Source organism: Cnephaeus nilssonii (genome assembly GCF_951640355.1).
Source record: "Cnephaeus nilssonii genome assembly, chromosome: 11".
Taxonomy (NCBI): Eukaryota; Metazoa; Chordata; class Mammalia; order Chiroptera; family Vespertilionidae; genus Cnephaeus; species Cnephaeus nilssonii.
In genome coordinates this window covers 63,463,497-63,488,094 of record NC_137082.1, presented here as the reverse complement: position 1 = coordinate 63,488,094, position 24,598 = coordinate 63,463,497, and the positions used below count along the sequence as shown (strand labels likewise).

The window sequence follows — 24,598 nt, the reverse complement described above, 5'->3', positions numbered from 1 at the left end:
AACACATTTTTGCGAAGAAGGAAACACGAGTGACAAACAAGAAATGCTTCGTGTCCTTCTGCTGGCGTTTGGTGTGCTGTCAGTCATGGTCGCCGGACAGCTGCCTAGCCCCTGATGTCAGAGGCTAAGAGGTCAGAGAGCTGGCAGGACACTGCCCTCAGCTGCAAGGAGCTCCTAGAGGTCACTCTTCCCACATCTGTCCTAAGACCTGTCAGCAGTGAACTTGCAGATGAGACTGACATCATATCGTTAATAAAAAGAAAGAAATGGAAAGCTCTGTAACTGCTCTGTGCAACCCAATAGCCACCAGCTACCTGTGACTGTTTACATTTAAATTAAATTTTTAAAAATTAAAAAGTCAGTTCCTTAGCCTCACTAGTCACATTTCAAGTGCTCGCAAGTCACATGGGCTAGAGGCTATCCCAGCGGACAGTGCAGACAGAACAAGTCTGTCTTCGCCGAAGTTCTGTGGGCAGCTCGTCCTGTCGGTGGTGCCGTGAAATAAGAATAAGCACCTCGTGTTCTAACATCGCTTCTCAGTGGATTACAGCGCTGCCGTACGCACTGTAATTCATCTGCTCCCCACAACTCGGGGCGACCGTTCCTCTTTCACAGATTATGAAACTCATGCTCTCTATGCACACACAGTCCTCCAGCCCCTCCATCTTACAGATAAATGATGTGGAAATGCATCAGGGTATATGATGAGTGTACATATGTCACTTTCAGGTTGGTGTTTCCACCTTCTCTGCCCAGCGGTCTCCTAGAGAAACCCGCGCAGGAGCAGGCAAAGCATGGAGGCTGGGAGCACTGAGAGACACCCGAGAGAGCCCTGCCCTGAAGAGCGGCAGCTGTGCAGGAAAGCTGGCGAGCACCACCTGCCCAGCAGCTGTCCATCCAGAATGAGACCAGAGGGAGTGGACACTGGTTCCTCCCTTTGTCTGCTTCGTGTCCCGCCTGCTGCTGGGAGCTGCCTCCCTCCCTTCCCCTCCCTCCGTGGGCTGTCGGATCCTTTGGGTCACACCATCCAGGCAGGCAAGTCCAGGTGGAAGAAATGGGTGGGGAAAGACACGAGGAAGTCAGAGGAGCCATGCCGGGCAGGCACGGCCAGGCAGTGACACCCGAACTTGCGGCCGCAACAGAAACCCAGGTGATGCGCACAGAGAATCACTCCCCTTAGCTGATGATTCAACATGGAATTAGCTCTGCCAGTTCCCGAGGCCGAAGCCTAAGAGATTCTATCTGTTTTCAATTCTTCTTCTGCCGCTCCATGATTTCCCCCGGAATGGCTTATGAATATGTTCTTAAAGAAAAGGGTCCGTGCCCGGCCAGTGTGCCTCTACGTCGACCTATGAACCAGGAGGTCACGGTCCAATTCCCAATCAGGGCACGTGCTCAGGTTGTGGACTCGGTCCCCGGTGAGGGGCGTGCAGGAGGCAGCTGATTGATGATTCTCCTTCATCACTGATGTTTCTATCCCTCTATTCCTCTCCCTTCCTCTCTCTGAAATCAATTACAAAAACAAACAAAACTATTTAAGAAAAGGTTCCACACCCTAAAAATACACGAGGGTCAAGTGCCAAAGCTTAAGTTGGGCACAAGCTGATAAAGCAGTAAGCAGATGTTACTAAGGTCAAGTTGGGGGTGGAAATGACTCACATGCAAAGGCCAATTCCCAGGGAACTGAGGAGGAATGTGACATTTTTTTCTCTTTTGAAGTTAAACGTGATTTTCAGTGGAAAGCTGGTACCTATGGAAGTTGGAGGAGAAATTGCTGGGGGAAGAAAGGGCGCTGCAGGACTGACACCTGAAGTGCGGGTCAGAGGGCATGGCCTGCAGCACAAAGGCCATTCATGCGGCACACCCAGAGGCTGCTGAGGTCTGTCAGCTCATTGGCAAGACGTGTTGGGACGCGGCTCTGGGGTCACCCAGCAGCCTGGTTGCAGCAGCACCCACAATGCTCCTGTTAGCACAGCTTTTGCCCTGCACAGCATTTGACAGGAATAACTCAAACCACCCTGACTAAGCCCTGAACTTGTTCAGTAGTTGGTTATTCATGCCCAAGAGTTCTCCTCCTCTTCCCCCAGATGCCCGAGTGAAAGGAGATGAAAGGTACCCCGGTCACCGCCCTACCTGCTCGGTGCCTGAGGTCTGGGGCAGGGCCTCCTGGAAGCTAACAGGGGTGTGGACCGTGTCCACCCTTGAGACACTAAAAATACCTCCCAGGTGTGTGGGGAGGGAGGTCGAGGTTTCATTTACTTAAACCTGATGGTCCTTGTGTGGGAAGCGCATACCACGGACGGGAGAGGACATTCTTCAGCTCTCCAGAGGGAGTGGGGACATCAACGTGGACACCGGGAAGTGAGAAAAGAAGACGTGGGAACTTCATAAGAGCACGGGACATCTACATGAAGCCAGGGACACAAATAGGAAACAACAATGCACGGGACTAACTGTGAGGAGCTCAAGGGCCATCTCATGAGTCTATGTAAGGTACAAGGGGAAAATAGCACATAGCAAGGTTCAAAGTTAGGTGGCAAATCGGAATGATACTTTCTGCTGCAGATTTAACTCCTTTCCTTTCTTTCTCATGGTCCTAACTGATGGCCAAGCACATCTGGGGCTCTTCTTCCTGGCTAGTGTTTTCTCTGTGAGAGGCCAGGCCACTGGGGAGCCACTTAATGTCCCTCAGCCTCATCTTCTCAGGCTGCAGCCCTCCCCACCCCCAGCACCGCAGCGGCTCTGCTCCCCAGACACGTGCACCCAGCGCAAAACACAGTGGGAACACGGAGGAAAGCAAGTGTCCAGCTGGCGGTGGCCGGGAACCTCTTTTTCCCAAGTTCAGGACTGTGCTGGGCACACTGCAGGGCACAGGGGTACCACGATGAACAGACCCGCAGCCCGCCAAGGGGAGTCCAGACCAGAACAGGGCAGGGCAGGGCAGGCGCCTGCTGATACCGAGCAGCCCAAGCTGCTGCCCTCCTCCTTTTGCCTGTGTCAACCCTGACAAGAGGGACAGAGATAGGTGCACACACATATGGCTCAGTGATGCTACTGAATATTCCAAAGTTGCACACCTTGGCTCTAACGCAAGGTGTAAGCACGCAGCAGGGGCAGGCTGGCTGGGGACTGTGGAGCTCAGCCTCGGCGCTGGGTTGCTTCTGTCGTTACCGCCCCCCCCCCCCCCCCCCATGGCAGCATTAGTGCAGGAGCCGCAGCGCTGACCTTGGTGGGTCCTTCACTCCGAGGTGAGGAGTCCGGGGTGACTCCAAAGCTGGAGGCAGAAGCAAGTTTAAACCTTACTCATCTGTGAGTCAGTCTACGCCTGACTTTGGATTTCATGAATGAGTAAAATGAAATCATAAACCAGGGAGCCTACAGCAGGTTGTTAACACAAAACAGTTGCAATCTTTCTTTAATATTGTTTCCTGAAGACTAAAAGGAGGAAGGACATACGCTCAGAAAGAAAGAAAGTCCTGCCCTGACCGGTTTGGCTCAGTGGATGGAGCGTCGGCCTGCGGACTCAAGGGTCCCGGGTTCGATTCCGGTCGGGGGCATGTGCCTTGGTTGTGGGCACATTCCCAGTGGGGAGTGTGCGGGAGGCGGCTGATCGGTGTTTCTCTCTCATCGATGTTTCAAACTCTCTGTCCCTCTCCCTTCCTCTCTGTAAAAAATCAATAAAATATATATATATATATATATATATATATATATATATATATATATAAAAGAAAGTCCTTCCTAAAAAAGGCTGATGGGCAACCTTCTGCTAACATGTTTAAGGGATATATTGAAATACTGCGAATGCAGAAAAATTACAACACACTGCTTTATTTTATGACATGAATGCAATTTCCCCATCATAAATTTGTCTAGGATCTAAGACATGATTAAGTGCCAGAAATTCTTAGTCATTGGCAAAAACCAAACTTGCCCATAGATGTGCTGAAAAATGATTTCATCTCATTTGAACTGTCCAGGCACACAGAGCAGAGAATAGGAGCAGGGGCACCCAGCCTCCAGCCATGCCCCCACACTGCCCTCAGAGCAGAGCGGAGAGGGTGCGCGCAGGCCAGCCACGTCTCTGCCCTCGGGCCCAGCGGGATGAGCGTGGGGACCGCAGTTTGGGAACCACTGCTCTAACTCACTGACTCCTGCGCAGGTGTGCGCATCTGCACCTCCCAGGCTTTTGTCAGGAGTGGAGGCTTCTACCCGTGTGCCTCACCCAGGGTGCATCAGGGTCATTGCCTGAGCAGTTAGAAGGAAACAACAGGCTTGGCATTAGTCAGCGGGAGACGCTCCCAGATGGCCCCGATGCACACTCTAGGTGAGGTACACAGCTCGGGTAGATGGTGAGGTACACTGGGGAGATAGTGGGGTACACTGCTCGGGGAGATGCTTCCCAAGGGGCTCGGAGCCTGGCGGTCCCCTGGTGACCGTGAGGCCCTGGAGCGGAGGTGGGAGAAGCTGCACTCACCCGTAGAATACGCTGACTTTCTTCTGTGACACAGCAGTGTTTAAGTTCACCTTGTGAAAACGGGATCCACACCCCATGCTGACACAACAGTGGATCCAAACCACTAGCAACTGCTGCCAACACATACAATAGGGCATGCAATTTCAGAATTTGGTTTGTCAGAGTACTGTAATCTGATCGAAAACAGCCAGAGCCCTGGTAATGCCATTACGCCGAGTCTGCAGTGACCTCAGGGTCTTTACCAGGACCCCGAAGAGCCCATCCCGCCTTCATTTCCGTCGGAGCCAACTGCCAATCCCACGGCAATCTCGAGAAACAAAACAGTTCCTTATCCAGAACCAGCTGGCTGGTGTTTTTCTTCCCAAAGAATAAAGGCAAACTGTATAATCCTTTTGACATTGCCATTGAATTTAGATTTTTAAAAGTTAAAAAATATAAACATTTTAGAGCTTGTAAAAATTTTAACAGATGTCAGGGATCTTGACCTCACAGAGAATAAGGAAATACGAAATAACAAACACTCACACACAATGGTTGTCAACACAAGGAAATAAACACAACCCACTGGCAGAGAATTGTGAAGGGAGCTGGTGACCCTGAGATAACCCAGCCAGTTAGAAGGAGACAACAGGAAAAAGGAGGGAAGTTTGAACACCAGCTCGTCCTTTCCTTCAACTGATCGTGCACAGGGGAAGGTCTACTGTGCCTCCCTCGGCAGGATGGACGCTGGGGAGACGGCCTTCCATACCTCGGCGCCTAAGCACGGAGCAATGTGGGCTCTGACGTCACAGTGATCTATCCAGAAACCAAGCCCTGGGGTTCCAGTTTTAGCGATTCTCTGTCAGAGAGGAGAAAGACACCCCCCATCCCCCCCCACGCCCCCAGCCCCAGGGCAGCGGTTTTCAGGCTGTTCTGCAGAACCCTGGGGGAGGGAGGGGCCTGCAGACTCCTGAGCTCAGGGACCGCCCTCTGGGGTCTGTGGCTTCCTTGAAACCGGATGCAAAATGCTGTGGACACATTTGGATTTTTCAGAGGAAAAGATTTATAGTTGGCACTGGATTCCCCACAATGGTTAAGAATAATGGTGACTCCAAAAAGGTTAAGAGCTTCTCTAGAGAAGGGGGTGGGGTCCTCCTAAAGACCTCGGGCAGGAGAGCAGCTTTCCTCGGGACTCGTGGTGGCCTGGTAAGGAGGCCTGGGGAGGTGGCCTGGCGTGGTGGCCTGGGGAGGTGGCCTGGGGAGGTGGTCTGGAGGAGGCCTGGGGAGGTGGCCTGGGGAGGTGGCCTGGGGAGGTGGTCTGGAGGAGGCCTGGGAGGTGGCCTGGGGAGGTGGCCTGGCGTGGTGGCCTGGGGAGGTGGCCTGGGGAGGTGGTCTGGAGGAGGCCTGGGGAGGTGGCCTGGGGAGGTGGTCTGGAGGAGGCCTGGGGAGGTGGCCTGGGGAGGTGGCCTGGGGAGGTGGTCTGGAGGAGGCCTGGGAGGTAGCCTGGGGAGGTGGCCTGGCGTGGTGGCCTGGGGAGGTGGCCTGGGGAGGTGGTCTGGAGGAGGCCTGGGAGGTGGCCTGGGGAGGTGGCCTGGGGAGGTGGTCTGGAGGAGGCCTGGGGAGGTGGCCTGGGGAGGTGGCCTGGGGAGGTGGCCTGGGAGGTGGTCTGGGGAGGTGGTCTGGAGGAGGCCTGGGAGGTGGCCTGGGGAGGTGGCCTGGGAGGTGGTCTGGGGAGGTGGCCTGGCGAGGAGGCCTGGGGAGATGGTCTGGGGAGGAGGCCTGGGGAGGTGGCCTGGGGAGGAGGCCGGGACTGCCTGTCAGCAGGGGCACCACAGCGGGCGGGGCCTGGGCCCAACAGCTGGCGGTGCCACTCAGGGTCACATCCTTAGAAAAGCCGCGTGGCGCCGAGCAGCCAGGGCTGCCAGGGAACATTACTGCTCCAAGTGCCCCCGGAAACATGCTGTGGGGCTTGGCGGAGGGGAGCCCAGCTCTTCCCCGGAGCATGCGCTGTCAAAGTGAAGCCTCGTCCGCACTTATAAGGTAATACAGTGACCTGAGGGTTCTCAAGACGGAGTAAAAAGAAGGAAAACAAGGGCCAGTTTGTTCACCATGCAATCAAAATACCGGGGGCTTCCTGTCTGAGGTCTGCCCCGTCGACCAGCGCGCAGCCTCCGAGTTGGACCCTGGCCTTCCCATTACCGTGGCCACGAGTGCCTAGGTGTTTCCCCAGGGACACGCCTACCTGTGTGAAGGAAACCGCTTCTGCATCTCAGAAATAATTAAGTCTTCCACCAGGTGGTCCGTTTCTGTCACCAGATCCGCAGCGGATGTTTTTGTTGAGACCTGCTTCTCCTCAGAAAGGGCTTTTCTGATGATCTGCAATGAAAGTCCAGGAGGGCAGGTTAAACGGAAGCCCCCGACGAAGGAGCTCCCCCGCCGGTGGGGCCAGGGCTGCCTCTGGCCAGCACTGGGGGGAGGCGGCCTGTGGGCCTGGGGACCAGTTCCTGACAGGCCTTCCCGGCTTAATCTCACACCCAAGACTTTCTGTTGGGGGTTCTAGTGAGCGTTCATCACCCGCTATTCTTTCCATAAGAATGACAGACTCGCTTGTTGAAGTTTTGTTCTACTTGTGAAACATATTTTCTTGGAAGAAAAGAGAAAAGCAATGGTTTTGAAGACGGTGAAACCTCCTCCAGTGTAAGGTGCTGTAAGCCACCTTTTGATGCATCGGGTCCCCTGAATTTGAATTTATGAGATTTCTGTGTAAAAACGTATTTTCCCTAACTCACTGTGTGCATCACATGAAATGGAATATGCTCCTGCATGCAGATCACAGATGCTCAGACTGAGAAGCCTCGGAAAGTGACAACGTTCTTCAAGAGCACGGAGGCGCACTCTGCCCGCTGCTCTGGGTCAGGGCATTCCTGACGCCCCAGGGCACCTGCACCTGAACCAGCTTTGGTGCCAAGCGCCGGAGCCCTCAGGGCTGAGCGCGCAGGCAAGCTCTGCAGATGTGCGGGCTGCCAGCACATCCCGTCTAAACCCACTATGGCTAAATGCAGGGCCAAGAATAGAGGGCACCCACCTCTAGTACCCGCCCCCCGGCCCAATCTGGTTCCAGGAAGCGCTGGGAGACCCGAACAGGAGGGCACGTGGAGTGGTCACTCAGTCATAGGACGCGTGGGAGAGGTCAGTTCTAGTTTGTAAAATCAAAACCACCCCTACTCCAGCTCAGGCCTTTCTTGAAATTTCTGTCGTTTCTTACCAAGATGACAAAGTTGGAACACCTAAAAAGGACTTCAGACCTTTCCTCCAAAGCTGGACACCACCCCAAAATCTTGCATTTCTTTCCAAAGCACCTCGATCGCTCAGCTGCCCAGACTTGATGGCTTTTGCCCATCATGACCCTTATTGTCCGTCCTTAGATACATACTTCCCGATAGCTTTTCCACGCCCAGCCCGTGCTACGTACCAACGGGGCTGAGGAGGAGGCAGGAAGAGATTCACCTGGAAGTCTGCAGGCAGGAGATGCTCACGTGGAATTTTAAAGAATGAGCAGGAGAACCTTCTGGAAGTGGAGCAGTCCCTCCCTTTTATGTTTCTCACAGAGTCCCCCGTCCTAGTACTGGCCCAAACAATACTGAGCCTGGACAGGTGTTGTATGTGTGTTTGTTTGTTTTTTTCAGCTTAGTTGCAAAGGTAATCAACACAAACTATAGAAAATGTGGAGTGTGATGTATTTTGTAAGTAATACAAAAGACACAGCACACAGCAGTCGTGCGTAAGGCATCAGCCAAAGACGGTCCCTGTCCTATTTCTGTGCGAGCCCGCAGGCTGCCACCCGGGCCTTCCTGTTCCTCTGTCTGCAGCATCCCCCTCATCGCTGTCAGGTTCATCGCCTAGAAACACCAATTTGCACAAAGCCAGCTCCCACCAAATAAATCTCTGTGGATTCCTGTTTATGAATATCAAACGCCTCAAATCTAGCTCATATCAAACCTGCCCTGTCCTCCAGGAATCCCTAAATGTGTAGCTAGTCCACAGGTAATTTGACAGTGAGCTTGGGTCCAGTATGGCAATTCAGTGTGGTGTGTGTGTGGGGAAGAGTGTATGTGGTTTATGTTGTATATGTAGGAGGGTATATGTGTATATGTGGGGGTTTATGTAGTGTGTAGGGAAATATGTGGTGTGTGTATATGTGGTATGTGTGTATGGTTTGTATGTTCTTGTGAGGGTGTTGTATATGGTGTGTGTGTGTGATCTGTGTGTGTAGGTATGTATATATATAGGTAGAGAGAGGGAGAGAGAAACACACCCTAAACAGGGGACATACCACTAGAGCTTCTCAAATATTAATGTACACGAATCACCTGGGGTCTTGTTGAAGTGAAGACTGTGATTGTACAGGTGTGGGTTTTAGGGCCTGAGATTTGCATTTCTGACAAGTTCTGTGGCGACACTGATGCTGGGGCCACACTTGAGTAGCAGGGACTGGAGCGCTCTGAGTGAGGAAGGGCTCTCAGGAGGTGGGGTGTTCTGGGACCCATGTGAGTCCTGGGGCCTCCACCCCGAGAGGACACAGCTTCATTTACACTCACCCTATCCCCACCTGGGGTAGGCACGCATGCAATTCAAGATCATGATCCCCTGTCATCTTTATGTAGAAGCTAGGTTGATGATTTTTAAACATCGTCAGCTCGTGTCATTTTAATGCTCGAACTACCCAATGGCTTCCCATCGCTCTTAGAACAAAGCCCCAGATCCCACAGGAGGAGACCCTCGCCCCCCGCCAATCTCGCCTCCCAAAGGCCACCTGGTTTTCTGGCCCGTCCCAACCAAATTTGTTTCTGTCCCAGTGACTTTGTATTTTCTGGTTCTTCTGTCTGGAACTTCTCGCATCTGAAATCACCCCGTTTGCTTCATGGTTGACGAAATGTCTCTCCCGAGTGGCACGTGAGCTGCGGGAGAGCAGCGTTCACTCCCTTTCGTTCCCTGCCACACTGTTAGCATCTAGAATTGTACCTGGCAGAGTAGGTCTCCAAAATTCTTTGAATTGTGAATTAAATACACATCAGACTGCTTGAATAGCTTCTGCACCACTTTATCCAAGTGAACCTGTCGTGTTTGTGTGAATACTAACCACCTTGGTCTTTTTGTTTCATTTCATTGTGGTATTGTTGGTTTTTTTGTTTTTGGTGTTTTTTTTTTTGGTTGTCCTGTTAAAAACAGTCTTACTGTGCTTAAAGTCTGACAAACTCGAGCCTCCACCCACTGGCCCTATCTCTTGGAGCTGGCCTCAGTCTGCTTTATGGCACTCAAGTCCATTCTCCACCCACAGCCAGAAGCGTTTGTTAAAACTCTGATCTTAACCATGGCTCCTCCCAGCATAAAGTTCTTAATGGCTCCCTATTACTCCAAGATAAAAGTCAACACCTCAGTGAAGGTGGCATGCAATGGCTTTTGAGAATTGGCCTTCTAGCAGACAATCTGACCCCAAAGAGCCAGTCTCCCCTTCTTCCATTTAGCAACAGAAGCCCCGGGTTTAGCAAGGGGTGGAGCCACCTCAGCAGTCTGCCCCTGGGCCTCTCGTGCAGGCAGGTGTGGCCTGTGTCTGCGTTCTACCCAAGAGGATGTGAATGGAAGTTCTCTGTGCAACTTCTGAGTCACACCCTTAAAAGGCCACTTCCGCTTGTTCTTGCCCCCTTTGCCACCCGGTGTGACGTGGGTGTGGTGGTGAGAGGTCAGTTTTGGTCACATGGACAAACAACATCTCCCTAGAACAGTGGTCGGCAAACTCATTAGTCAACAGAGCCAAATATCAACAGTACAACGATGGAAATTTCTTTTGAGAGCCAAATGTTTTAAACTTAAACTTCTTCTAATGCCACTTCTTCAAATAGACTCGCCCAGGCCATGATATTTTGTGGAAGAGCCACACTCAAGGGGCCAAAGAGCCGCATGTGGCTCGCGAGCCGCGGTTTGCCGACCACTGCCCTAGAACAAGCAGAAAGAAACCTGGTCTCGGAGTGACTTCGTGAAGTAGAGGCCCTGCTCCCCAGGCCTCAAACTGGACTTTTATGGGAAAGAGAAAGGATCCTGCCTTGCTTCTGTCATTGATCTCTGTGAGGGAAGCCAGACCATCCATCTAGGATAAACAGGCCTTCCCTAGCCGTTGCATTCTCATCTCCTCTACCCTCCGCCTTGCTGCATTACTGCTATGCTCCAGCCACATATAACTGGCCCCTTGGGATTGCACGCAATCCACTCCACCTTAAGGGCCCCGGTCTGTTTGTCTCTGTCTCCACCTCCCACAGGCCTGTTTTGCAGCTGATACAGGGGCTGCCACACAGTCGGGCCTCAGTGAACATCAGCTGAATGAATGAATGAAGATTTCTTGACCGCTGCACACGGAGTTCAGAGGCCACTAGAGTCTGGAAGACTTTTTAGCCAGTGCTCTTGTGAAGTCACATCTAGCCTCCCTGGTATTTATGCACTTGGTCTTCCGGGTCCAAAATATACACAACTGTACTGTGTTGAGGAGATGCATGCTCAGGGGCGTGTGTGGGCAGTTTGGGGAATGTCTGATGTCATCTGGACAAACTTTCCAGAGGAACCTGGCCCCTAGCTATAAATCATACAAACGGAGGGAAGATTTATGGATTCAGACGGAGCATGTTGTATCATGTTCTTTTTTAAAAGAATTTCTTTTCTGATTTTATTAGCATTATTGGTGTGCTATGTTCATGACGTGTGGCATGTATCCCAAGGAAGGCCACGGGCCTGAAATCTCCCGTGTCCTGTGGCAGCGGGCCAGGCTGCCCGGAGTGCTGCGGCCAGTCCTCTCGCATCTGCTGCTGCTCCTTCAGGCCCTGGCTCACCTCCCACTCATCCAGTCACACACCCAGATATTGAGATTGCGCTTCTGAATTTCTTTCCTGAAGTACGCTGCCCTTCTCAGACTGCCTACCATCACTTGCTGCGTTGCTAACACAGCCTCCTACATCCTTTGGTCTTGCTCCCCCGAAGTGCCATCCACCCTGTGCAGAGTGGCCTCTCTGGAAAGCAGATCTAACCGCTGGCACTCTCTGTGGCCTGTTGGGCTCACCAAGAGGACGGCGGGCCCGTGTCTGGTGTGAGGTCCTCCACAAGCCGCCCTGGCAACACTTGGCCCCACAGCAGCCTGGCCCTGTCCCCTCGCTGTGCCCAAGAACTCTCTGGTGTTCTCCCTCCATACCCTTATGTCTTCGAACATGATGCTCTTCGTGCCTGCAATGGCCGCCCTGGATGCCTCCTGCCCATTTGTCCTTGAGGACTCCACTCAAGCCCGTTTTCTCAGAAAGCTGTCTGGGTAGCCCTCATCCGCCCACTTGGGGGAGGCACCTGCTCTTGGTCAGTGGTTCCCTAGCATGAACGCACGTCTGTTACTGCACGGACTTGGTGTTTCATCACTGTCAGGCATGGGCCTGTGTCTTCCACTAGACTGTGAGCTTCCCGAGGGCAGAAGCTCTGCTTTTCATCTTCGTAGCGCCAGACCACCCTTCCCTACAACACTAAGTAGGTCTGCTCCCGCCCCCCCCCTTGGCTCCAGGCCCACTGGGGCAATATGCATTGTAATGGAAATTTGCCAAACTTACCTGACGGATTTTCATATATGAGATCGCTATAAAAACTAGATTCCTTTCAGTCACCACGAGTTAATGGCAGTAAACTAATCTATCAATGTAAACCCTATCAAAATTCCAATGGAACTTTTCACAGAAAGAGAAAAAACAATCCTGAAATTTGTATAGAATCATGAAAAACTCTGAATGGCCAAAGCAAGAGAAAAGATGGAGGCAAAGATGGAGGCACCACACTCCCTGATTTCAAACTATATAACAAAGCTATAGTAATTAAAACAGTATGGCATTGGCTGCAAACCAGACACACAGATCAATGGAACAGAACTGAAAGCCCAGAAATAAACCTACATATATATGCTCAATTAATGTGCAACAAAGGAGTCAAGAATATACAATGGGGAAAGGATAGTCTCTTCAATAAAGGGTGTTGGGAAAACTGGACAGCTACATGCAAAAGAAGGAAACTAGTTCACTGTCTTATATCATACACATAAAGTAACTCAAAATGGATGAAAGACTTGAACTTAACCTTTTGCACTCGGATGTCGAGATTAAAATTACTCTTTGAATGTATCAATAATTTGAAATATTAAAAAATCCAAATAAATAAGTTTGTATGAAAAGAAACTCCAGTTTTTTATTCTACTGCCGCGCTTTGTAAAATCTGGGGTATTTAAAAAATTAAATCCCGAGTAGAATAAAGGAATCGAGAAAAAAGCAAGCGAGTGCAAAGGGTTAAGACCTGAAACCACAAAACTCCAATAATAAAACAGGGGATAAGCTCCTTGACAAAGGTCTTGGCGGTGATTTTTTAAATCTGCCACCAAAAGCAAAAGCAACAAAAGCAAAAAATCAATAAGTGGGACTTCCTTAAACAAAAAAAAGCTTCTGCACAGCAAAGGAAACCATCAACAAAATGAAAAGGCAGCCTATTAAATGGGAGAAAATAATTGCAAGTCATATATCTGGTAAGAGACTAATATTCAAAACATATAATAACCATACAACTCAATAACAAAGAAACAAACAACCCAATTAATAAATGGGAGAAAATATGAATAGACATTTTCCAAAGATAAACGGATTGCAAACAGGTATATGAAAAAGTGCTCGACATCACTAATTATCAAGGAAATGCAAATCAAAACTACAATGAGATATTACCTCAAACCTGTTAGAATGGCTATTATAAAAAGAAAAGAAAAGAAATCAGTGTTGGCGAGGGTGTGGAGAAAAAAGAAACTCTTGTGTACTGTTGGTGAGAATGTAAATTTGGTGAAACCACTATGGAAAACAGTACAGAGGCTCCTCAAAAAATTAAAAATAGAATTATCATATGATCCAGCAATTCCACTTCTGAAGAAAACAAAAACTCTAATTGAAAAGATCTCTGCCCCCATTTTCACTGTAGCATCATATACAATAGCCAAGATATCGAAGCGACCTGTGTTCATTGATGGATGAATGAGCAAAGAAACTGTAATATATATAACCCCAAGCTTACAGATACAGAGAACAGAGTGGTGGTTCTAAGAGGCAGAGGGTTGAAGGGGGTGGGAGAATGAGTGAACTGTTTGTTTTTTATCAGTTTAAGAAAATTGAATAAAACCTTTAAAAAAGAAATGGCAGAATGGCTAAGGCTCTAGAGTTGGACTGCTAAGTTTAAAAATAATAAAAATAAACATTTTAAAACTTGGAAAGTCTGCAGTTCTTCATGAAGAAAATGCACATGAAAAATTTTCGTCTGAATGTAATTCTTATTTCCACCGATTCACTTTAGCATCAGACAGATCTGAATTTAAACTCCACTTGGGAGACATTGGGGGAATCACTGAGCTTCTCAGAGCCTTAGTTTCCACATCTGTAATAACAGTAGTATCTAAGAAATTGGACTGTTATAAGAATTAAATGAGGAAGTGCATATAATGGTCTTGGTACACAAAATAATTTTTATATAAACTTGGACTGTCTAGTTATTTGTGAGAACATGTGTTTTCAAAACCACTCTAGTTATTTGTGAGAACATGTGTTTGACAAAAAAATGTTTAAAATATATTTGTATTGATTTCAGAGAGGAAGGGAGAGCTAGAAACATCAACGATGAGAGAATCATTGATTGGTTGCCTCCTGCACGACCCCCACTGGGGATCAAGTCCACAACCTGGGCATGTGCCCTTGACCAGAATTGAACCTGGGACCCTTCAGTCCACAGGCCGACGCTCTATCCACTGAGCCAAACGGGCTAGAGCTTGACAAAATTTAATGACTTGTGACAAAAACAACAACACAACAAATCCTACCATATACACAATGTGCAAATCTCAAATGAGATGCTAAAATACTAGGTTAAGAAAATTTTAATTCATAAATGTTTCTACATGAGAGAAAGGCAGTGATAGAATGCTGTATTTTTCAAATTAACTGGTAGACTCAAACAGCCCTGTCCTTTAGCCACAGTTGCATCCACAGGGGACTGGCCTGTAAGGGTGCCAGGTGAGTTACCTGCTGAAAGCCCTTTCCCATGCCCGTTTTCTCTCAGTCTTCGAGAGTTTAAACATTCTCATTCTGCCAGCAATAAGTTAGTGTATGCTGTTTTTCATTAATGTTTTTCAGCTACTCACTAACTATGCATGCACTTCACAGACCTCCTGCCCTGGGTCTCTCCGTCCAAATAACATTCTGTTAATGTTTACTATATAAAATATGTCCTTCAGTCACTAAAGCCTGAATTTCATGTGGGTGAAGAGGGTCCCCTGGATTTGGCATGGGAGGTGGCTGGGTGCCCAGCTGGGCTAGTTCAGAGGAGGACTGGGGTGCTGAACACACCACCCACGTGGCCAAGGCACTGCCCTGGCCTCTGGAGTCGGGAGCTGGGACAGTGGACGCATGGTTCTGAGACTGGCTTAGCTACAGTGGACATGACATTGCCCCTGGGCTGAACTCTTCCCTTATCTCCATGGGAGAAAGATGTAAGCCAGGCCGGCCTTAGGTTCTGGCCCCATGAGGCCAAGAGACAAGGAGGAGGAGTCTGAACTCAAAACTTACTTTTCTCTCTCCAAACCTCAGCTTCTTGGGACCTGAGCTCCCTTACCCAGACCCCACTCCTAGGGCTGGGGGTAGGTGGAGCCCGGAATCCACTAGCGGCGTTTCCATCCTCTGGCTGCTCTCCCCGCAACCCCCAAGACAGAACATTCCACTACTGTGCCTCATCTGGGCTAGCGATTAAGTACCCACACAGGCCCACTCACTTCCATGTGAGGGTGACACCAGCTTTTTCTTCTAGCCTTGAGTGAGACGCAGGTGGGATTTCACTCACTCACTCCTGCACCCAGGGCTGGGCTGATGGAAGGGCTGAGGTACAAATGCCTCTGGAAAAAAAGTGCTCCTCATTTTTCTCGAACAACGTTTTTTTTTTTTTTTAAATTTATTTTTTATTTCAGAGAGGAAGGGAGAGGGAGAAAGAGATAGAAACATCAATGATGAGAGAGAATCACTAATCAGCTACCTCCTGCACGCCCCACACTGGGGATCGAGCCCACAATCCGGGCATGTGCCCTTGACCGGAATTGAACCCGGGACCCTTCAGTCTGCGGGCCGACGCTCTATCCACTGAGCCACACTGGCTAGGGCGCGAACAACTTTTACTAGCAAAATGGGCATAAGAAACATGCCCCTTTCCTTACAATCGTGTATCAGGAAAATGGCAGTTGGCCTTGCACAGGGTCAGGGGCCAGTGGGCCTTGGACACTTGGACCCCAAAAGGAGCAGCTGCTACGCTGCGCCTGCCAGTTGCTGCCCCACGGGGACTCTGTCGCGGCTGAGGTTTTAACTGTTGGCGCAAGTTTTACAACTGTCAGTGCAGGCTGACCCCCATTGGAGCTAAGCGGAAACTGGAGGCCTGGACTTGGGGCACGGAGCACAGTGTGGGGACACAGTGAGACAGGGGACTAAAGGCAGGGAAATGGTGAAATCATCACCCCTCAACTGCCTTCCTCAAGTGGGCAGGCGCTTCTGAAGCAATGGGCAACCCAAGACCTCCACATACTGACATGTGAGAATCTCCTAGGGCAGTGGTCGGCAAACTCATTAGTCAACAGAGCCAAATATCAACAGTACAACGATTGAAATTTCTTTTGAGAGCCAAATTTTTTTAAAATATATTTTATTGATTTTTTTTACAGAGAGGAAGAGAGAGGGATAGAAAGTTAGAAACATCGATGAGAGAGAAACATCGATCAGCTGCCTCTTGCACACCTCCTACTGGGGATGTGCCCGCAACCAAGGCACATGCCCTTGACCGGAATCGAACCTGGGACCCTTCAGTCCGCAGGCCGACGCTCTATCCACTGAGCCAAACCGGTTTCGGCGAGAGAGCCAAATTTTTTAAACTTAAACTTCTTCTAACGCCACTTCTTCAAAATACTCGCCCAGGCCATGGTATTTTGTGGGAGAGCCACACTCAAGGGGCCAAAGAGCCGCAGTTTGCCGACCACGGTCCTAGAGGAAAAACCAGGAGCTTGACTTGGGGACCATCCCATGGCAGAGCCCAAGGGTGGACAAGCCCGCTCTCTCCCTGTCCTGGGTCTGGCCTTCATATCATCCCAGGCCAATGGCTCTCAAATTGGAGTCTCCACCCTGAACTTCTCCCCTGAACTCTGGTTCCAAACTCAATACCACTTAGAATAACCCACGGCCAATTCAAGTGAAGCATGCTGGAAACGCAACACCGGACTTCCACCTCCAATCCTGTTCCTCCTGCAGTTTCGCCATCTCAGGAAGCAGCAAATCCATTCAACCAGTTTTGCAGGCCTGAACCCTGAAGGCATCCCTGCCTCCTCTCTCACACCCTAATTCAAATCCAACAGCAAACTTGAACCTCAGCATGTGGAATACATCTGTTTTTACCACCTTCTTCACTACATCCCAGTCAAACGCACCCTCACTTCTCACCTGACTATTTTAACAGCTTCCTTTCAGATATCCGATTCTGGTCCCTCCATGTCCTGGGGCCCCATGCAGCCCAGGGTGGGCCCCACACAGGACTCTGACCAAAACCTCTCATCACACTCAGAGTAAAGGCTAAAGTTCTTTCCAGAGTTACCCTTAAATATTTGTTGAGCAAATAAATCTCTAACCATCATTTAATCTCACCATGTTAAAAACAGAGAATATACAGGAGGCCAATAAACACACAAAAGATACTTAAGTTCATTAGTCATATGGGACATGCAAATTAACACCACAATAAGCCCTGGCCAGAGTGGCTCAGTTGGTTGAGCATCCTCCTGTGCACCGAATGGTCACCAGTTTGATGCCCTGTCAGGGCACATGCCCAGGTTGCAGGCTTCATCCCTGTAGGGGGTGTGCAGGAGGCAGCCGATGGATGATTCTCTCTCATCATTGATGTTTCTATCTATCTCTCCTTCTCCCTTCATCTCTGAAATCAGTAAGAATATATTTTTAAAAAGAGTTGAAAGAGTAAATTATCATACATTCACATAACAAAATAGTATACAGCAGTGGTTATCAAAGTGTGTGTTTTTTAATCCTCACCCGAGGATATGCTTTTATTTGAGAGAGAAAGGGAGAGGGGGACAGAGAGAAGGAAGAAAGAAACATCGATGTGAGGAGAAACATGGATCGGTTGCCTCCCGTATGCACCCCAACCAGGGATCGAACCTGCAACCTGGATATGTGCCCTGACAGGGAATTGAACCTGTGACTTTTTGGTGCATGTGACAACGCTCCAACTGAGCTATCAGTGTCTGGAAAACACAGAGTAGTCTGATCTGGCTAGACAAAGGGCTGGTTTCTAGATCGGCAGTATCAGTACCAGCTGGGAATTTGATGGAAATGCTAATTTACTCCAGACTTTAGGAATCAGAAACCAGGGGTGGAACTCAGCTTGCCCGGAAAAGCCTTCCAGGGGCTTCACATACAAAGGAAAGTGTGAGGACCACTTCTCTGCAGCCACCAACCTGATGACTTTGACACAGATAATTAAAAATACTGTTGGGAAGTCGGAAGATGACTATCAATGGGTACAGAGAAAACTAAGCAAAAAAACAAAACAAAACAGAACAACAACAAAAAAACCACTTTATTTTTAACTTTAAGAAAAATGCAGGCTGTGCTGTGGCCGGGTTGCTCAATTGGTTGGATCATCGTCCCATGCACCAAAAGATCTTGGGTTAGATTCTCAGTCAGGGCACTATCCAGGTTTCAGGTTTCTCTCTCACATCAATGTTTCTCTCTCTCAAAATAAATAAATAAATAAATAAATAAATAAATAAATCCAATAAAAACATATCCTCAGGTAAGGATTGAGAAAAAAGAAAATACAGGGTGTATAAGAAATAAAAGAAAAAAAAAAGAAATAAAAGAAATGTAATATAGCTATACTGCCTGATTCAACCTTGCATTACAATTGCATGGTCATCAGAATGTGATCTGGAGCTCTAGCCGGTTTGGATAGGGCTGGGTTAGAGCGTCGGCCTGTGGACTGATGGGTCCCGGGTTCGATTCCGGTCAAGGGCACATACCTCAGTTGCAGGATCCTGGCCCTGGTCAGGGGCATGGGCCCTGTCAGGGGCATGTGGGAGGCAACCAATCAATGTGTCACTCTCACATCGATGTTTCTCTGTCTCTCCCTCCCACTCTCTCTAAAAGTCAATGGAAAAAATATCCTTGGGTGAGGATTTAAAAAAAAAAAAAAGAAGAAGAATGTGATATGCATACCAATGGAACCACACAGATAACTCAGCCACACAGCGTAATCTAGCATCTAAATGAGTGGCAGAATCCTATTATTTACAAAATGGGTGTAACTCAGAAAACTGAACGTAGTGATCTCTGGGGAAAAGTATAAAGGATGACATGGGCCAGGACATTGCTGTTTTTCATGACAGTCCTTTTAGTACTATTTCACTTATAAAACTCCCTGTGTGAATAACTGATAACAATTAAAATCACAAGTCAAAACAATACTTTGTTGTCAAAAGCAAGCCAGACAAAGAGATGATATTGGGTCAGAGTCCACAACGTGCGCTCTCTGCTCTGGGGAGCTGCGCATTCCGAGCCCACGGTGGGAAGAGCACACCAACAGGACCAGGGACCCAGGGTCAGCAGGATGGGGGAGAGGCACAGGACAGAGAAGGAAGTCACCCCGGAAGGTCCAGGAAGGAAGGGGCACAGTAACCCAGCCCTGGAGGGACAGTATGGTTTTCAATAAACATAGGCAAGAAGGGCAGGAAGATGCAATGTGTCAGAAAAGGCAGACTAGTTTGATCTGGCCGAACAAAGGCCTGGTCCACCCAGGGGCTGTTGGGACAACAGGCCTCACTTCTCAAGCCTGGGCCCTGGGGAGGGTAAGCTGCACGGGTGTGTAAGGCCACTGAGAGGCGCGGTCTGAAGTTCTGAGGGTAGAGGGCTGGGTTTTCGCTTTCTGCCTTTTCCTGGGATGTTCTTACCAGTACTCAGAGATGAATTCACCTGGAAGCTAATGGCAGGGAGGCTTTGCTAGGGACCATAGCGAAGTGGGCTGACAGGGCCGCACAGAAGTGTCTCTTTTAAGTTTGCAACACTCAGCTCCCCTAATTGCAAAAGATCTAACTGCTCCTTTCACTATGACCCCCCCTCCATCCTATTTCCTACCCGGTGGCACTGGAGTGGGGCATTAGCTTTTTTGGCTAAACGGAAGTTGAGTAGAGATGGGTTTACTTTGGGTCTGATGGGATATATCCATAGTCACATCTGTCTGTAAGTTATTGTTAGTCATCCTGTGTAGGAATGGCTTCCAGAAATGCTTCCACACCAGCTGACCAGGCATGGTGACATGGAGGGCAGGACCAGAGGAGTGTGTGAGCATGGACAGTGGCAGCTGGCACCAGGGATCATGGGAAGAAACAAGGCTTCAACGCTGTGGAGCCAGATGCTGGTCTGTGGAAAATTCTCTCACACCTTACAACTAATATATAAAAGTGACAGGATTCTCAAATTTGATGGCAATCCTAAAAATTTATATGACCTTACCAGTAACAAGTTTGAAGCCTAAATAAATTTCAATCATCCATGCTCTAAAAAAGCCTAAATTTATCTTTCTATTCTCTCCAAGAGAAAATATCCCCAAATCATTGTCATTTGAAGATGCAGAGTATAAAGCCAAAAAAAGTGAAAAAAAGTATTACAGAAGATTGAGAAGTAGTTAAAGATTTATTTTTATGTATTTTGTTATATTGCTAGCATCTTAAAATTTATACTGTTGATTTTTCTTATTTTAAGTAATTTTTATATCTAATTTGTATATTTTTTGTTAAGAGGGCCCCTAATTTGTTTAAGCTCGATATACCCAACAAAACCTGCATCTACCCTTCAGGACAATTTAAAAAGCATAGTTTTGCCCTGGCCGGTTTGGCTCAGTGGATAGAGCATCGACCTGTAAACTTAAAGGTCCCAGGTTCGATTCTGGTCAAGGGCACATACCCGGGTTGTGGGCTCGATCCCCAGTGGGGGGCTTGTGGGAGGCAGCCGATCAATGATTCTCTCTCATCATTGATGTTTTTATCTCTCCCTCTTCCTTCCTCTCTGAAATCAATAAAAATATATTTTTAAAAAAGCATAGTTTCCTATGATACTTTTGTTCACCTGTCACAAAAAATATGACAGACATCCATTCCCATGAATACTGCTAAATGTATTTGTGGTGGTGATGGGGTTTCCCAAGCCCAACAGCTAGGGAGGGGCTCCTGAGTGGTGTGGGTGGCTGGGCCTGCAGGGGAAGGGATGAGTTTTAGAGGGACTGCAGGCTGGGGTGGTGGAGAGTCAAGGAGAAGGGGGGAGAACGGGGAGGCCTTCGCGCAGAGGTGGCACTCTGGGCCAGGGAGGCCACACAGGCTGCTTTTGTGGAGACTCAGAAATGGGGAGCAAAGTGTCTAGTGCTGCCCTGACCCGAACCCATGTCTGAAAGATCAAGGGCAGTGATATTTATCTTTTTTAATATATATATATTTTATTGATTTTTTACAGAGAGGAAGGGAGAGGGATAGAGTTAGAAACATTGATGAGAAACATCGATGAGCTGCCTCCTGCACACCCCCTACTGGGGATGTGCCTGCAACCAATGTACATGCCCTTGACTGGAATCGAACCTGGGACCTTTCAGTCCGCAGGCTGACACTATCCACTGAGCCAAACCGGTTAGGGTGATATTTATCTCTTGGGAGGCCCCCTCCCTCTTGTTTTACCTTTCAGCAAACAGAACCCAGACTCGGGAATTTAGAACACATAACTGTCTCAGGAGCAGCTGAGGGTAGCAAACTCAATATAATAGCAGAACACTGGGTACCGGTGACGGGGTGGGCATTCTGGGCCACAAGGCCACAGAAAATGTGCTAAATGCTGCATTAGTTAAGAAGGACTCCAAAAGGATCACCACTAACTACCTTTTCATTCCTCTCTGGCCTGTCTGGCTAAAGGCCACATTTTCCCAATCCGCACCCCATTACTAAGAACACCATTAGACAATTTGTCCCTTTTTGCACAGGTTGCAACGACCTTGTGTGGCTTGTTTGTCCCAGCCACAGACCATTCGGCCATCCTCCTCACGGCCGGGCAGGCAGGAAGCATCAGCATAATGCTCAAGAGGGAGCCCGGAGTCCTGGGCTCCCTGACAAGACTCCTAATGGCAGAATCTTTATTTCACCCTTCCCCCTCTTAAATTTTTTTTTTTTTTTTTGCTGTTGGCCAGTTGTAAATACATAGATATCTTCTAAATAAGTTAACATTTGTAATGCTCTTAGAATGGTGCTTGCCGTATGGCAAGTTCTACATAAGCATTTGTTAAATTGTTTTAAACCCCTCTGTAACTTCAAGGATCTAAGTTTGAAAAAACCACAGAAACCCGTAACAACTCACCAGGATTTACACAGTAGTGCCTGACTCCTAAGCTGGCTTTTCCTCAAAGCCTCAAGGAAGGAAAGTTTTATGGTGGAATGTAAAAGTTACTAAATATCCTGGTGACAGTCGCTCTGAAAAGGAAGGGAGGGGGCCTGGAGGGAGGGGGGCGGGGCAGGAGAGCAAACCCCCCCCCCCCCCCCCCCAAATACAGTGGCTGTGCTTTCCAGGAAGAATGTCCCCAGGAGCTTCATCATTCTAGCTCAGGTTTGGGATCTCCTTTTGGTGCAGGAGGGGAAGGTGATGGAGCCAAAGGACATCCTCACAACACTCCTTTAAGCCATGCATTCCTTCCCGACTGAGTCTTGGGTCTTTAAAACCACAGAGGGAGGGCCCTCCAATACCAAATGTGAAGATTAACTTTTAAAGGGGATCAGAGGATTCATATCAAGGTAAAGCACTATCCACTGTACACATGACGACTCAGGACTGAAAACAGCCCGATTTGAACCCTGTGGGAAGACTCATAGAGCATTTTAACCCTGTGGGAAAACTTTTTCAGACTGGTAGACCTGAAAAAGAAAATGCTGTCTGGATACCAAGTCACTCTCCTCCCCCAGCTCCTCTCCTGTCCATCTTCACCCTCCAGATCACCAGAACACAAGTACCTACCTTAACACGCAAAATAGCAGTAAGCCATCTTCCCACTCAATCTAAGCCCTGCCTGACAGTCCGCGGAGAACCAATACCCACTGATTCACCCTGCCGTAGGAACCGTGCCCCTATCAGGCACTGAAGATACTGAGGGAAATGTGGGGAACAAAACACACAGAAATGAAAGTGAGAAAAGAGAGGGGCTGCGTTTTCAAAGTCTGGTCTCAAGTTTACGCTCTGCTGCTTGGTTTTCATCCTGCGGGTCGGTTATCGATGTTTCTCCAGTCCCTGAGTGGAACCACTCTGAGGTGGTGGGCCAGAGTAAGTCTGCATTTAGGATGCTTGAGGAAAGACAAACAGCACGCCTGCCAGGTCTCCACGTAGCTGGGGTTGAAACCTGGGGGAAACCACACCCAAGTCCTGGCCTCCGGATCAATTCAAAGGTCTTTCAACACCAACAGCTGTGACATTCAGGCCTGGGAGAAACATCTAAAGCCCTGGACTGATTTGCATAGTCAGTATATTGTAACTTGCTGTCTCCTACCCAAAGGTCAAGTCACCTACAGTTAGCCATCAACGGCCAAAGGAGAGGGGCCCTGTGCGGCAGGCTTTAAGGGGTGCTTGCCACCACCACGGGGGAAAAGAGGTGCTCACCTTCTGGCTCCTGGGGTGGAGACGGTAAAGGGAAGGTCTATGCAGGAAACGAGCACAAAGACTTCTTTCACTTATCACGCCTCGGTCAGCCGTCACCAGACGCCCACCGCACACGGCCCAGCTGCGCGGGACCTTCCCCAGCCCAGCCCAGCCCCGCGGCCGCACGTGGTCCTAGGCCCAGCTCCCGCAAGCCCCAGAGGAGCCCCGTGGGTCTGACTTCACTTCTGATCGGACTTTCCGAAGTGCCGAGTGGGTGTGATGCGGGCAGCGTGCCGCCCGGCCCGCGGGGCTGCGCTCACGCGGACTCCGCCAGGGCGCAGGAGGGGGGCCGCAGCGCTCACCTGTCCCGCCCGCAGCGCCAGCTGCACGGCCAATTCGAAGCACTCTTCCCAGGGGCCCTCGGCGGACGCCGCCTGGTCCTCGAGGTTTGGCTTCATCGCGTCCTCGCGGGGCCCCGCCACCTCCAGCCCTCCACGCCGGTCCCCCGCCGGCTCCCACCGCTCCAGAACCAGGCTCCGCACTCCCTCTTTTTACTCCCGCCACTCGCGCCTCGGCCTTCGCGAGCCCCACTTACGGTGCCGCGGGAAGGGCGAGGAGCGGACCGGGGCGGGGGAAGCCGCGCCGCGCCGCGCGTCCCAAGCCCCGCCCCGAGCCCTGCCCCCCGCCGAGCCCCGCCCCTCACGGCTCTCAGCCTTGCTTCGCGCTTAGCCCTCCCCAGCCCCGCCCCGAGACCCCGCCTCGAGCCCGCCCACCTCCGCCGAGCCCCGCCCTGCCCAGGGCTGAGCGCCGCTTCACATTTCACCAGAGCCCCGCCCCTCCTCTTCTAGCCCCGCCCCTCACCACCGAGCCACGCCTCCCTCCGCCGAGCCCCGCCCCGCCCAGGGCTGAGTGCCGCTTCACATTTCGCCAGAGCCCCGCCCATCCTCGCCTAGCCCCGCCCCTCCTCGCCGCGCATCCTGCTTTCCGTTCCCCCCCGGTCCCGCCTCTCTCCGCCAAGCCCCGCCCCCTCGAGATGGATCCTGGACTGGCGCTCTGGTCATCCCTGGGGTAGGGCGGGAGAAGGGGGGGTGCTGGGGACGGTGGGCCTGGGGTAGAAGCCTTTGAGCCTGACCGCGGCCGGGTCCGGGGCAGACTGCCCTCTGGGTGGGCATGCGCGGCTGAGGCTACGACTCAGCCCAGCACGGAGGTGCTATCCATCCCACCCGGGGGCGCCCCGGACCCTCTCGCCCAGCCCGGCGGCCCGCGCACGCGTGGCCGAGGGGCGGTCACATCCTAAAGGAACTTTCTTCAGCTGCTAGCGAGTCGCTCTGAGCGGAAGACC

The 24,598-nt window shown here is 50.2% G+C and overlaps 1 protein-coding gene across 1 annotated transcript in view; it reads right to left on the bottom strand.

Annotated features, from left to right (window-relative positions):
* Nucleotides 1-23,896, bottom strand: part of IMPA2 (inositol monophosphatase 2) — a 39,220-nt gene extending 15,324 nt beyond the window's left edge. Inside the window, exons 1-2 of the mRNA XM_079783929.1 lie at nucleotides 23,619-23,896; nucleotides 6,699-6,832 (exon numbers count right to left, since the gene is read on the bottom strand). Of these exons, the coding sequence (XP_079640055.1) occupies nucleotides 6,699-6,832; nucleotides 23,619-23,714 (230 nt within the window). The 5' untranslated portion in view covers nucleotides 23,715-23,896. The remainder of the gene's footprint in view (nucleotides 1-6,698; nucleotides 6,833-23,618) is intronic.
* Nucleotides 23,897-24,598: the final 702 nt, after the last annotated feature.